The sequence below is a fragment of the Strix uralensis genome, chromosome Z (genome assembly GCF_047716275.1).
Source record: "Strix uralensis isolate ZFMK-TIS-50842 chromosome Z, bStrUra1, whole genome shotgun sequence".
NCBI lineage: Eukaryota > Metazoa > Chordata > Aves > Strigiformes > Strigidae > Strix > Strix uralensis.
This window is the reverse complement of record NC_134012.1, coordinates 86,557,534-86,572,851: the sequence shown is the minus strand read 5'-3', so window position 1 is coordinate 86,572,851 and position 15,318 is coordinate 86,557,534. Positions and strand designations below refer to the sequence as shown.

Here is a 15,318-nt window from a genome sequence, read left to right as displayed (position 1 = left end):
ATCACTGATTAAAGACTCCATACCATTACACTTACCAACATCAGCACCACTGAGAGCTTTCCCTAATGGCCAGGGTCTCATATCAATTATCTTTTTGTTGACGCTGAGTGACTGAACGCAGCCCTGAAACCCACGGTTGGTGCCTGTGGCTCTGACCAGCCAGTACACGCTGGGGGCACCGCCAACATAGAAGGGAGTCCGGAACGTAATTTTACTATATTGGCCCTGAAGGGAAAACAGAGCATGACATGATGTAGAACAGACATAACACAGGATAACTAATTAAGTCACACTGGGTAGAATCAAATTTTTTTCTCCACAAAGATTTGTGTAAGGGGATATGTAGATTGATCATTGGTAATTCCTTTCCATTAGTCATTCTTCCAATCAGTCTACTATTTTAAATGTTACTTTTTACCTGCATCCATCATGATAACTGGACTATAAAAGCAAAATAAAAAACTTTAAAATCAGTTTGTTCTGCGTATGGATTGTGATCTGGCTTTTGTTGCAAATTCTTCCTTTACTTTTGCCAAAATTGTTTGTCTTCTAAACTCTTAAGTGCTGGGGGACACAGACCAATGTGATGTTGCCTTTTGGACAGAACACAGCAAGTGCTTAGTGTTGAATAATAATGAAATGATAAAAACATATATTAAAAACAAAGACAAGGCAAAAGGCAATGAAATTACTACTTCAGTAGGGTTCTGCTCACTTTGCCAGTGTTAAATTTACTCCCCATCTTTTATTTTGCATTAACCTGCCTATAGAAATGTACACATACAAGTTTACTAGCACTGCTATAGTGCACAGGAAGGAACAAAGGAAAAAAAAAACAACCAGAACTTGGACCATTGAATCAAACTCCATGCTATTGTGGGCAATGGAGTCATAATTCCCTTCATAAATTGATAAGAATATATGTCTTTTGCCTCCTACTCAAAAGGTGTTTCAAACCCTCACTGCCCTTTAGAAAAAAAACACTTGAAATTCTTAGATTTTACCAATGTGTCCTTCTGACAGCACTGACCTTTAGCCCAGAAACTTTCTGGATTTTTCACCCCCGCCCTACCTCCATAGTATTTATAACAATAAATTATACCATAGCTTATATTTTGGCAGGCTAAATAAGCCAAAGTTATTGAGTCTATGGGTGTTCACTACACAGCACACTGCAGAAACACATCAAATGGATCTCAATTTCAGCAGGAAAAAAATAATTCAGGTGGAGCCTGTGGCTAAAAAGAGGTCAGATGTCCACAGGATTTCATGGTGGGCATATGTCAGGGCTGTGGGCATACAGCTCTCTAGCCTGTCTCCAACCACTTGCCATCTCCTATTGTCTTTGATGCTCCTGCCCCGCCTTGGTCTGTCAAGCTGCACTTCTCTTGTAGGCACTCTCTAGATTGTTTAAGTCAAAATGAACCAGGTCAGAAAACACTATCACTCTGCTGACACTAACTCAGGTCATCCTAACTAGGAAGGGCTGAGGAGGACTCACTGGAGCAACAATACTATGGCAGCAGCAAGTTCCGGTAGTGAGCAGCACCTGGAGCAATTAACTTTTTTTCTGCTCTAGTTGTAGCTAGAAAAATGTCTGTTCACTGCCAAACTCTTCTTGTAATAGACTCTGAACCATAATCCTCCTACTATGCCTTTGTTGCACCTTTTCTTCTTCAACTTCATCTTCTTGGCTATGGGTGATCATAGCCCTGCATAGCCAGATGTTGTCTTACCAAAGTGCTGTACAATGGCATTAGTCTCTACTGGACATATCTCTCCTGATTCACATTTGCCCTTTGGGTGGCCTCATAGCAGTGATAACACTTAGCAACACATGACAGTCATTGAAATCCTTTCCTCTGCCATTTCCAGCTGATGAGAACTCAATGCGCAGCATTTTTTTCTCTTCAGTGTCTGCACATGAAAGTGTAAAGTAATAAGATGTCTAAAGCCACTTTTTTTCATGGCTAGGGATGTCATGTTAATAGTAGCTATCAAAGGGAAGAGGAAAGACATCTGAAGTCATTTGCACCTGTCTTTTTTCCAGTGCCTTAATTTCACTTCTGTTTTCTGGCCTGGCAACAGATGAGGAAGTCAAGACATCTACCTCTATTATATTTTATCCTGGTAATCTCATATGTAATTGTTGGTGTTACAGTAAGTCAGGGCAGAATGTCTATCTCCATTAATGCATTTAAATCTAGTCCATAGTATACATGTAATTACCCTTCTGTATACAAACCTTGTGTGGCTATATGTATATTATACATAAATATATACACATATACACATATGCATCTAATTTTTCTGGCTGAGGAAGTAAAGCAGCATTCTGAGGCTTGAAAAAGAAAGCAATCAGGGACAGCAGCTGTAAAACCTGGCAAACTTTTAACAGCAGCCAGAATTTGAGACTAGTGAAGTGTAACAGAAGGGCAGCAGAGCAAGCATGGAGGGCAACAGGGAAACTGTGATGGGATTCAGCGCTGGAATATTTATCTATGTGATTTCTAGACTACGTGTGTGGAATAGTAATCTGTACACTGATCCTGGTTCACTAAATGCCCCTACATTGGTAAATAAAAATGTACCTTTTAAATCTGATCAGACTTCTGCTGAAAAGAAAAATTGTCATCATAATCTTGAGAAAGCCCAAGGTCAAGCACAGGATTACCTACCTGAGATTTTCCTGACACTGGAGCATCATTGTCCATCCTGAGCCAGCCATTCATCCCATCTCTGATCAATGTGACACTATGCCAGTTCCCCAGCTTGATTTTGTTTTCACTCGTTACAACTGCAACTCCAGTGCCACAGTTGAACCTGGGCACATGAGACAGAGAGGGCAAGGTGACAATCTTACATTAACCAAATAACTGAAAGTCAGTTTTAGACTCCAAATATTTCCTTCACTCTTGGGAACCTCTCTGTTTCACACTGCATATTAGCAGAATACAGGGAAAATAAGACAGTGGGTCTACATATGTTCTGTTCTAAATTTCAAACTTCATTATCTGTCTTTCTCCCACGGAGAAGGTTTTGCATTCTCTGTCCTTACCAAGTGCATTGCAAAGCTTGCCAACACCTGAAACTGTTTCAAGATGGAGGGTATTACAATTTGAGTTCCTGCTACCACAGTAATTTCTCTTGGGAATTTTTCTAGCTCCCTGTTGAAAGTCAGTGCTACATTAATAACTAGGCGATTCTATATGAAACTCAGCACTGATTGACAAGGAGACCTCCAGGAGAGTCTCCATGGAGCTGAATGCACACAAAATGTGCCATTTTCTCTGACTGCCGTGCAGGTGAACAGAAAGACAACTAAGGCACATCACCCACTTTGTTATTCCCCACTTTCCAAGGACTCACCCTCCCAAGTAAGGAGATCCTTGAGATACTCTTTCACATGCTTAGTATCTATGGGACAGCAAGAAACCCCCTCCATCTTCATTTAAAAAACCTGCACTCTCATCTAAATCATGGATATTAGATGAAGTCCCAGGCCCCTTGCTGGCATTAAATCATTTATTTCACTGTGTTATCTGCAGGCCCTTTTGAAGCAAAAGCATTGACCAGGCACAGCTTAATATAGCATAAGCTTAGCAAATGCAGTGGCTCACTGGCATTTCTTATTACATAATGTCTTGAAGAAAAGTGATCATTTTGCCTTTACACCATATCTGAGTAAAAATAGTTCAACAGGGCACAAGTCCACACACTAATGAAGGATGAGAGAAAAAAAATCGAAGAACTGTTAAATGAAGTAATACTGTCCATTTTGTTCACTGCATGTGACAGAAGTCAAAGACACAGCAGATATTCAGCATATACAGCAGACCCAGCAATGTTCCCTTCTCTTTACATCAGATTTGCAATGGAGGTTTTACCTGAACTGGATGCTACGTCGGATGATTGCCAGTGACATAAAATCACCACGACCATGTTCATTTTCTCCACAATATAGCAGCAAACCGTCTTCTGATTCAGCCTGCAATCATTGCATCAACATGAAAAATCAAAGTCTAAACTTCACAGTAACAGATAAATGCAAGTAGCACTGGGGGACTTTTCTTCAGAAAAGGGACAGCATTTTTCATATGGAGTTTAACTTGCAGAATGAGAAATTGGTTGATCAATTTTGAATCCTGCATTTGAAGAACCTAAAAAACCATTGCCTTAATGCTTAAATGTTTTAAGAACATCTTTTTTATTTACAGTATGATACTGTCAGAACTAAAAACAAGCCTGAAAGCATTAAAGACTGTCAGACATGTCCCATATGAGACCTCTGAGCACAAAGTCTAGCAAGAATGTCCTAGCAAGCCTGTTAAGTGTAGACACATCAGAGTTACTACACATTAATACACACATCCTGCTTCACATGTTCAGTGAACCTGACACTTTTCAAGCCAAACAACCTGTACAGGCAGGATTTCTCCATATGTGCATAGCAGCTGACACAGTGGGTTTTTGCAGCCATCCTGCATTTTAAGCTGACAAATTGCCAGAGGAGTGTTAGATCACCACGTGAGGTGACAGACTGCCGCTGCTGCTCTAGTGACAGTCTCATACCTAGGCTGTGAGGCTGGCAAGTTTGCCTTACATGGGAGCAGGGGTGCATCTGAGAGCTTGGTCACCCTCCCTACAGGCAACCTTATCAGTTCTGTCCATAACACACAGACAGCATTAACACAAGTCACTGTGGGATGTATGCCATCACTTCAGACCTGTAGTTTAAATAGTCTGGTATCTTGCATCTATTAGTAGCCAGTGTCCAAAACTTCAGAGGTGGAAAATAATGCCTACTTAAATCCTGTAGGGTAGGAAAGGAACTCTAGATATAGGGCGGTGTTTTGCTCAGTACAAGACCACAGTTCCTTATATGTAAAGACATTGTATGCCACTTCCAAACTGTAACTCACAAAAATTCCAGGTGTACTTCAGCCTGTAGCTCATTCACAAGGCTATAATCTTGACAATGTACATTGCCACTAGCCTACAATACCAGTATTGCTAGTCTCAGGGATTCTCTCATGCACTGCCTGCCAATAATGGATGCAAACATTTTAGCCCAGTTTACCAACTTCATTTGCAGTCATTGAAGGTGAAGCCAGATCTTTAGACATGAAGGTTATGTACAGGTTCACCACAATTACATTATAAGCTACACTGAAGGTAAGTTATTGTTCCATTGTCCACAGGTGATCAGAATAAGCAAATAAAATTTAAAGCTCCTATGTGAGCTCGGAATTGCTTAAACCTACCCTGAATTCAAGGGTAATTTGAAATGTCTGATAGGAGTTCTTCAGTGGCTCAAAGGTGATATATGAGTAGCCAGAGAACTGAGGATACTGGATAATAATATCTGAAAAGCACAGACAGAAGCATGTTATTTAGCAGTTTTCTCCCATAGAAAAATCAATATATACATTTAGCACTAGAAGGCATCAGGTGACAATGAAAGGCAGACTTCCTCCAGAGACAACCATTAGTCAGTGCAGCCAACGATCAGTTAACCTATTGCCTTATCCTCCCACCACCTTTCACAACTAATTCCTTTATTCCCAAGGACCTGGTGAACTTGGAAAGAAACAGGATACTGAGGGCCAAATACTGCTCAACAGTTTAATTGCTGGCTTCAGTGGAAATTTCTCCAGATTTTCATCCTTGTTACAGAAGACAGAACCCATCAACTTTATATTTACCTCCTTTAGGAATTCACTTAAGAGAGACAACAAAGTAATTTTCTGTTTTGCAGGATTATAAAAACATATGTGGGAAGTGTGGCCAGACTCTTCACTGCATTAGTCACTGCTGCTCCATAGCAGCTGTGTCCAACATCTGTAGAATCCCTGGGTGGCTCATAAGAGCCCAGCAGCTTCCAGTGCTTCCCTCAAGTCAGCTCAGGGCAGAAGCTAAAGGGAATGATGGGGAGAAGAGAGCACCTGCAGGCATCTCCATTCCTGGCTGCCACAGTGGCCCTTCATATTGCTCTTGTCAGCTGGCACTATCAATCCTCACCCTTTGTTGTCTCATGTTAGAGGCCCATCCTGGCTTCAGCACAGAAAAAGAAAATCAGAGGTGTGTCTTACTGCTACCATTAAAGCTCATTTTCCTAAGAAGCACTGAGGACAGACACAGTTTCAGGCCTGAATTCTTACTTTTGCAATGGATCTAAGTCTAACACGGAAGGAAGGATGAGGAGTCCTATTCTTCTTTGCTATTTGAATACTGAGTAGGTTTTTCTTGCATATTTGGATCTGGATACAGCTCTCGGCTTTTTTGTTTGCAAGGCATACATTTTAGGCTGAGGTGAAGAGAACTGGTGCTATAAACCTGAATGCAACCGCAGCAGACAGCAATTAACTCATGCCCTGATCACAAGCAGAACTGACTGGACCAGAGCACCATGCAACTGTTGATTGCAAAGAAAAGTCTGTTTTCATTCAGATTAATATATTATTTAACAATATTGGCTGCTGTGGAGAAATGCAGTACAAGGGAATATTGGTACATAATGCTACTGCTTACCAAGGAATAACACACTCCCTTGTGAAAAATGGTGGGTTTGGACTGACATTAACAAACCCACTCTACAAGTTGCATACGGTTATGTCAGTTCAAATAAATCCTTGACTCTTCATACTTGATCAAGGCCAAAAATTACAGCTGCAGCTGTTCCATGTGGCTGAGTCACAACAGATTTTTTTCAGAATGAGCTCTCTTTACTCCAACACTGGGAGAAGATCAAACACTCTCAGTTTCTGTATACCCGATGCATGACACTGTGCAGCACGAATGTCTAACACAAGCCTTCAGAAAAAACATGTGTCCCTGATGCTCTGCTGTGTGGCAGCGCATTGGCAGATCAGATCAGCATGCAGGAGGGATGGATCACCTCTTTCTTAGCTGGTGGGACAGCACCACCACAACCAACAGGATACTTTCTTTGCAGGATCTCTGGCATTCATCTGACCCCTTGGTCACCAAACCAGAAGAAAAATAACTCCAGAGGATTGAAAAAAAGTGACCTGTTTACGGCCTTGTAAGCGAGATGGACTGGCTCACCAGGTGATCAGTTCAACGTCAGACCCAGCAAAAGGGTGAGGTTAGGTCTGCAGAGGGAAATGACAGTAAGGTAGCAAGGGAAGGAGAAGCAGGACAGCCTCCTTCAGCTCAGCAAGCCCCTGCCCTGGCTCAGGCGCTCCACAGAGAAGTGAGAGGATGTGTGGCAAGTCCTGACTGGAACAACCACACCTCCTCACATTGACCCAGGCTTCAGGTCGTGCGATCGTTCTGAACTGAGAAGGGGCCTTTGTTCCTCCCTTGCCCCAGGCTGCCTGAGATTCCAGACTACCACTCCAGTACTTCTGCCCTGTAGACCATGGGAAAGCCTCCTCTGGAGATGGTTTTACAATGGGGGATCTGTCTCACATCTCTGCTGTAGGATCAGCATCATCTGATAGACCACACTGGAAATGCAGGTGGTTCACGGCTTCAGCTGCAGACAAAAGGCAAGGGTCAAAGTGGGGTTGAATGTCCCTGCTGGAAGCTGTGGATGCCATGGCCTGTCAGGCCTGACTGCCTACCAACATATCTGGCTGCATCGCCCTCCCACTTCTAGGTGGGAGAAGGAGGATTAGCCTACCCTGTGCACTTTCACACAGGGTCTGCATTCAGCTTTATTAAAGAATAACTTCTTCATACCTACTTGAGGAAAGAGAAGCAAGGGGCCGATGTCTGAAATGGGATGTGGAAGCTGCTGCTGTCCTTAGGGATCCATTAAGCCCAGCCGCCTCTTCCCAGCTTTGTCTGTTTCATCGTGAAGCTGCTCTTTGCCTCAGACAAAGAGAAGCCAGCAGCAGTGGGCACACAGAAACCTACCTTCCGTACATGTCTCTCCTCCTTTTCCCAAGTTGCAGTGGCAGCGTGAGCCACCCCGGTCATAGTCATTGATGCAAAAGCTGTCTGCAGAACAGATGGCCTCATCGCAGGAGAGATCAAAGAAGCGCGCAGCAGAAGACGTGCCGCCCCTCCTCTCTGCCCCAGCCATAGTTGCCCTCGGTGTGGTTGAAGCCTGTGGGGTGGTGGGATTGGAAGTAGTGGGTTCAGAAGTGGTTGTAAGGACCCGTGACAGGAGCCTGGAACTAGACCCTGGTGTGACCTTAGTTTCTACCAGAAATTTTCTGTTGCCTCCTTTGATAGCAGGAAGCGGTCTGAGCTGAAAGGAAATAAAGAAACACAAATTCAGTAAAACATAAAATGTTACATGGAAATGAAACCAATACCTTCCAAGACACAGATCTGAGGCAACAAAATCATCCTCACTGAAGAAAAAGAAACAACCACATTATTATATCTGAGCACACAATATCAGATATTAAACTTCCTGACAAGACTGGACACTTTAAAATATCGACACTATGAAGAAAACAGAAACGACAAAGTGAAATCTTGAAATTTACCTCTTCTATGTAAATGTCATAGTCTGAGTCATCGATATCAAATCCATCATCATCACCAGTCACTGTGTCTGTGATATACTGATGCCCATAGCTTCCACTTCCTAACTCCTCAGAACCTAAAAAGACACAACTGGCATATTCAGTTCATATATATTTTCTCTTTACACACAGCAACTCAGATCTTACCACATTCTGATTCACCAGCTGAAATCTGAAGTGGTGTTAACGTTCATCCTGCAGGGACAATGCAAGTGTCAGCCTGAAGATGGGAGATGCTGTTCAATACACACGCAACTTAAAACAAAGTAAAGACCTCCATTTAGTCACTTACTAAGTGACTAAACAAACAAAGCAGGCAAAGCTCAGTTCTCCCACCGCAACCCAACTTTTATTTATCATTCTTCCAGGACAATGGCTCTGAACTTTTTTGATGTGGACATTTTAATAACTGAATTGGTTTTAGATCAAACTTTTTCCTTTTATAAGTACACTGTCACATATCTGCCCTACTGTCTACTAAATAACTGGAACGCCAAAAGTGATGCATCTAAGTGAGGCTTTTCTACCACACTCTGCTTAGGACTTTATCTGCCTCCACTGGCTCCAGTCCTCCTGAACTTAGCATCTTAACTTTATTTTTAGGCTATTTTTTAAAACACAATTTAGCACCTTGAAAAAAGAATCATGCACAAACATCATGTGCTTTTCATGTGCATAATCTGCTTCTGCCTCTCCCTGGAGTGCTGAACTGCGCTGTGAAGGATTTTGGGCTGGCAACAGACAGTTTAAGCAGTAAGAGGGTCCTAATAGAAAATATCTGTGCTTTTCTGCACTTTATATAGCAAATTCTGCTTAAACAATGCTTTTTATGCTTTTTAGCTATTAAAATTTACCAGAAGTCATGAAGAAAGATAGTACAAGGAACTGCATCACTATTGTTACTTGGCATTTCAGCAAGGTTAAGAATAGACAGACATTTGATAACCATTAAAACAACAGACTTCATTCATTTGCCTTTTACATAAAATATTGGCAATCACTTAAAACCAGCACACGTAACCCTTGCTTTACAAAGCCTCTGTATGCGCTGACCATGTGTGTTTGTTTATTTTAGCAGCCACAAGCTGCCCATATTTTCTCATAAGTTAGCAGGTCCTTCACATTGCAACATGCAGAGATGCAAAGTCTTGCCAGGCAGTGACTGCCTGCAGAAAGGAGACCTGCCAACCCAGAAAATGCCACTTGATGCTAGTCAGAGCTTCACTACCACCACTGGATAACCTGCTAGAGTCAGCAAAAGCTAACGAGGCTCAGCAGACTTTCAGAGGGAGCAGTGCGGGCACTGTGCTATTGGGCCTTTTGAGCCAGTGTAACTCGGGTCAGCCATCTCCGACCTCAGTTGGAGGATAAAGGAAAAATATCACACTGACCTGATTCAGGCAGGAAAGCACTTCCCTGAATCCTTTTTGTACTCTCTCCTCCTTTGCCATCATTGCAACCCAGAAATCCTGGCAGACAGTTATGAAATCAAGCATATGTGCACCAGATATGAATGTGTGTCCTGGCTGGCTAATTGGCTGCCTGCCATACACTCAGTAGGAATTACTTATCAATGGGCTTTACATGTTACATCAGCATACAGAAAAATCAGAGGCAAATGAGTAGAGGTAATGAGGCATACACACTTGCAACCAAAACAGCATGCTAGACTGGGAGACAATGTGTATAAGCCTTTCCACTCTGACATGTATACCTAATCATCTGTAAATAATACAGTTTAACTGTATATTAAACAGAAGTATTCAGCACAGAATTTCACCAACTGAGCTAAGCAGAGAACTCATAGCTTTATGACTGGCCACGAGATGAGACCAACTAGACAAACTACATCCAGATTATTTCTGCTAGTGACTGAATGCACAGGCAAAGGATTACTACTGGAGAAACAGAGCGCACATTTATGAACTGGTCCCAATCCTGCATTCATTATGGAAAACAATAGGTATTATCAAAATGTGGGCAAAACCTCTTACTCCTAGTATTCACTTGTATAGTCACTCTGATTAATCACCATCACAGGATAATCTTACTCCAGGTAGGAAGAATGGAATGGAATGGAATGGAATGGAATGGAATGGAATGGAATGGAATAGAATAGAATAGAATAGAATAGAATAGAATAGAATAGAATAGAATAGAATAGAATAGAATAGAATAGAATAGAATAGAATAGAATAGAATAGAATAGAATAGAATAGAATAGAATAGAATCCGTTGGAAGGGACCTATAACAATGATCTAGTCCAACGGCAAGGTTGACCTCTTCCATCCATCACTGCATCAGAATCTCCTTCTTTGGCAACAGTGATTTTTATTATAAGACATGCATTTCTACAGAAGAATTTAGGTGTGCAAAAGCTCAAATATAAGCATTATAAACACGACTTGCAGTTTAACAGCAATCATATGAATGAAGCAGAGCCCAGCACTAACTTAGCTCTCAGCAGATGCAGAAATTTTTCAGAACACTGGAATATTGCTGCTTTTAAGTGAGGTCTGTAATATTACTTATTGCCTTTATAATGTGTGTCTGAACCTATTTCAGAACTCATTCAGTTCCTCCAATGGATGAAACTGTAATTTACCTAAGAGTAACAGAAGCCATAAAGATCAGTTTGGAAAAAGAAAGAGAAAATCACAATCATCTGTCAGGAAAACAATCTAATCTGTATTCAAACAAGCTGTGATACACAAACTCCATTTTCTAACTTAGAAGTCACAAGCTACAAAATAAACATCTGCTGTAGTCCAAATTCTGCCACATTTTTTCTCTTCTCAAGAAAACTTTCTATTGGCTTAATGGAATTTAAGTTCAATAAGGGTGGCAGGAATGAAGCAATACAGAGAATGAAGTATCCTTATATTCACCTGTAGGAAAATGTTAGGTCTCAAATTCACATTCAGATATGCATACGTGCTTACATGCAGAGACGAGATTTGAATGCCATGCCAGTTTTACAGAAGTGTAACTCTATTGATTTGAGCGCAGTTATCACTAAACTACATCAATAACCACCAGCATGTAATGAGACCTGGTAATTTAGAAAAGACAGGCAGTTCCCCAAGCAGGTGTGCCTTTTTCATCTGGCAGACCAAAATATTCCATGCTTTTTGAACAGAAGACCTTGGGAGACAAAATGTACCCACTATTTTAAACCAGACAATGATTCCTTTCACCTTATTGAACTGGTACAACATTTACAGCCTGGAGAAAACAAAGAAGGTACAGCTTATTGTGGCTGGTAGAAAAAACTGCTTTGAGGTCCCTCTTCAAAGACTTTCAGGATGTAAGTTTGGCATCACCGGGAAAAGTGTAACTTCGGAAGGTGTCCTAAAACCCACAGGTCTCTAGGACAGTCCCAAATCCCTGCTTTTACTTCTCCCTGGCTCTATCTGAGTTCCAGTCAGCACATGCTACATTACCTGCCGATCTGTGAGCAGTTTTGGTAACACATAATGCATCTGGGAACAATGAAGTCATGGAGATGTACCCTCTTTTAACTATGCCTGAATTTATAATGAGATCATCTAACAGCCCACTGGCTTCTCAGTCACCTTGTTCTTCCCTACATTTGGTGTTTGTTCAGTGAATGTGACATGTGATGTGATGCAATAAAACTACAAACCTAACAGAGAGGAGAAAAGCTAACAGGACTTTGTAGAGAAAGCCCAACACGAGCCCATCTCTTAAGAGCACTGTGTTGCTTTGGTAGAGAGTTCATCTCGTAATGGGTGGCAAATCAGGGACAATTAATCAAAGCGGTACTCTGCAAATACCAAAACAATGACTACAGAGATTATAAGCATGCTATATTTCATTAAATCAATGTTTCAGTGTACAAGGAGATGAAGCCAATTTAAGACCCTCTACCAAGTCCTATAATCCTGTTTTATAATTAGTTGGAAAACCTGGCAGGGGTCATGAACTTTAGACAGCTTCTTTCCAAATAATCAGAGATTAAGTTATACTAAAGAAATCTTTCTGAAAACAAATAGAAAGCTGCAAAAACTTTTGTTTTGGCGCTTAGGTGGCCACTAGCATACTGATCAGGAGACAGAGAAAAGTATAGGAAGCAGACCACCAGGCACTGCAATGCAGGCAGATTGAATGGAAGTGTTAACAGACTGATCAGCTTCATGTTGAACCTCTCACAGATCTAAATCCAAAATACACCAGGGGCATTTTAATCTGAATTTTATTCTTGTCAGTGACTCACAATGAGGCACTGCACATCGCTTGGCCTGTCTCTTGCTTTTTGTCCCTGTCCCTATAAATACACTATGCTGCCTTTGTGAACTTTTTGGAGATCTGTGGAAAACAGTTCTGTGGAAAACCTTCTCCACTTGCTATCTCCAGGTCACATCACCATCATTTACATCACGGTTTGGGCCTGAGGGACTGCCCTTTTCCTGTGGCTGAACCTCAGCTGACACATGCAAGCACTGTGCAGAATATTTAAGCACCTTTCCAGTGCCTTGCTCAGGACAAGCCTGGTGGTGATAGCCAGGACCAGAGGAAGGGATGTACCCAGATTAAGCAGCCACTCTGTCACGTTTGCTGTGGAGACAAGCAGGAGGGTATTTTTAACAGAAGACTCTTCCTTTGCTGGTCTGGCAAAGCCCAAGGCTGGCGACCTTCCAGACACAGTGCAAACCCCATCTGTTTCCCCAGGAGACAAAGGGTATTTAAGCAGTGCAGGTGATGACACTTTGTTTGATTCTTTGGGACAGTTTATTTTGTTGTTACTAAACTGGATATGTGCAATCTTTTGTTTTCAAGTAAATTTTTCATGACACATTGAAAGATCTGATATAGCAAAAACCCAACAACAATGGAAATGAAATACCCAGAACCTGCATCTGTAATTAAGAAAGGCAACAAAAATTTATTTATTACATCATTTCCCTCTAGAAAAAAAAAGAAACCAAATCACAAATAAATGAGAACCCTTGGGAAAACTTGCCCTCTTTTTCCTCCCTGAAAATGGAGCAATGTAACATAAACCAAGCACGCATTTTTTACTAGGTAAGGGTGTAACTGCTTATAATCAAGGCCACATGTTCTACTTGCAATGACCTTGGGAGGTCTGCCACATTAGGTGATACCATCAGCAACCCTTCAAAGGAACATTTTAGCAAACAAAGACAACAGCTTCTTATGCTGACCTGAAACAGTGCAGTCAAGAGTACTGCAAAGCCTGACACCATTTAAAAACAAAATGAATTACATGTGAGAATGAGATAAGCCCCAGCAGAAAACATCGCTAAGTAACATGGACTCAGTGTCTGCAGGACTCATCTCTGTCTCAGCCTGCCTAGAAGAGCTGCAAAAGATTCTATGCAATGCAACACGGAACCTGAAGGTGCATTGCGTTTGAGGTAATGCTGGGAATTTGTTCTTCGGTTAAAAAAAGCATCAGAAAAGCACTAATTGTTTCAAAACAAGCATAAAAATCCAGGATATATAAGCATAAAGCTACAAATTTTTAAAATCCAAACACACGAAGGACCTTAATGCCAGCACTATGTGGACTAAGATGTAATGCAGAGGACCCAGGTATTGTATGAACTTCTGCCAGCTTCCCAAGATATTTCAGGTATTTCTGAGGAATACACAGGCAGCCAGAATACAGCATCAAATATGTGTGGCATGTTTCACTGTTTACATGGGAGGAGGAACCGTGGTAATAATGAAGATAGTAATTTCTATGATGTGCACGCTGAAAAGCAGAGATGCTTCATTTTCAGACATGCCGACTGTCTGACACCCTTCCAGCAACAATAGGTGACTGAGAGGTATCTGCTGGCACTTTGAGAGAGTCAGGCATTTGGTGCCATCTGAGACGCATTATAGTACCTGAGACATCCCCAGAGGACTGTCAGGAGTCTGGGAGATGTCTGGGAGACACATGCCCACCTGCAGTGACAGCTGAAAACCACAGGACCTAGAGTACCTCAAATCCACTGAATGTCTATACCTGAGCAACTGAAGTGAACAATTAAATGGGTTAAAGAGGGTAACTATTGGCTTTCTGGCTACTAGAAGGGGGAAGGTAGCTCCAGATACACGATGTGAACTAACAGTGAGTTTTACTTGGTTGCCATTGAGCTTAGCATGCATTTTCTTGTTACATGAAACTTGTCAACGGTTTAAATCATTCTTCAGAGTTTTTTAGCATTTTGGGGAAAAATAAATGCTCAGGCTTTGCAAGGCTTTACACAGAGCATTTTTTCACAACAAAAGTTTAGCTTTTCTACTAATGCACAATGTACTTGTGTATCTGGTTAACATCAAACCAGTTTCTTAGAAAACATCACAACTAAAGCCAAGTGAGAGCTGCTATACTTATTACACTTCTGCTTCCAGAAAGCCACAGAACTTATTTCTAAAGGCATCTATCCTCTGTTGCCTTTGAACACCATTCCGTGCTCTGCACAAATCTGGTTGTTGTGAAGACAGGTATGCACAAGATATAACACAGGCTTTCATGCATAGGGGCTATATGTAGTTTTCAAGATTCTTTGCAAAATCCACCCTGGAAACTAAGAGCAGAACGGCAGAGGAACCACATTCGCATTTGTCAAAGGGCCCAGAGTTTGCCAAAGTAGCCCTAGCCAGGTGCAGGCCTGAAGCACATCACAGACAAGACGTGGCCCCAGGCTGTGGGAGCTCTGTCCATTCATGAGGGTCTTCCCCAAGCACTGCCAGCCCCTTGGTGCAGGAAGACCAACCTCTTAGACACAGTGGCACCCACGTGCCTTACCATGGACCAACACAGAGTTTTTGAGCCTA

The 15,318-nt window shown here is 41.8% G+C and overlaps 1 protein-coding gene across 2 annotated transcripts in view; it reads right to left on the bottom strand.

Annotated features, from left to right (window-relative positions):
• The window catches only part of EGFLAM (EGF like, fibronectin type III and laminin G domains), a 79,341-nt gene that overhangs the window by 28,591 nt on the left and 35,432 nt on the right, over positions 1–15,318 (bottom strand). For both annotated transcript variants that reach the window (XM_074855035.1, XM_074855036.1), the window contains exons 8-13: positions 8,466–8,581; positions 7,885–8,221; positions 5,265–5,365; positions 3,888–3,988; positions 2,679–2,823; positions 36–225 (exon numbers count right to left, since the gene is read on the bottom strand). In XM_074855035.1, the coding sequence (XP_074711136.1) occupies positions 36–225; positions 2,679–2,823; positions 3,888–3,988; positions 5,265–5,365; positions 7,885–8,221; positions 8,466–8,581 (990 nt within the window). The remainder of the gene's footprint in view (positions 1–35; positions 226–2,678; positions 2,824–3,887; positions 3,989–5,264; positions 5,366–7,884; positions 8,222–8,465; positions 8,582–15,318) is intronic.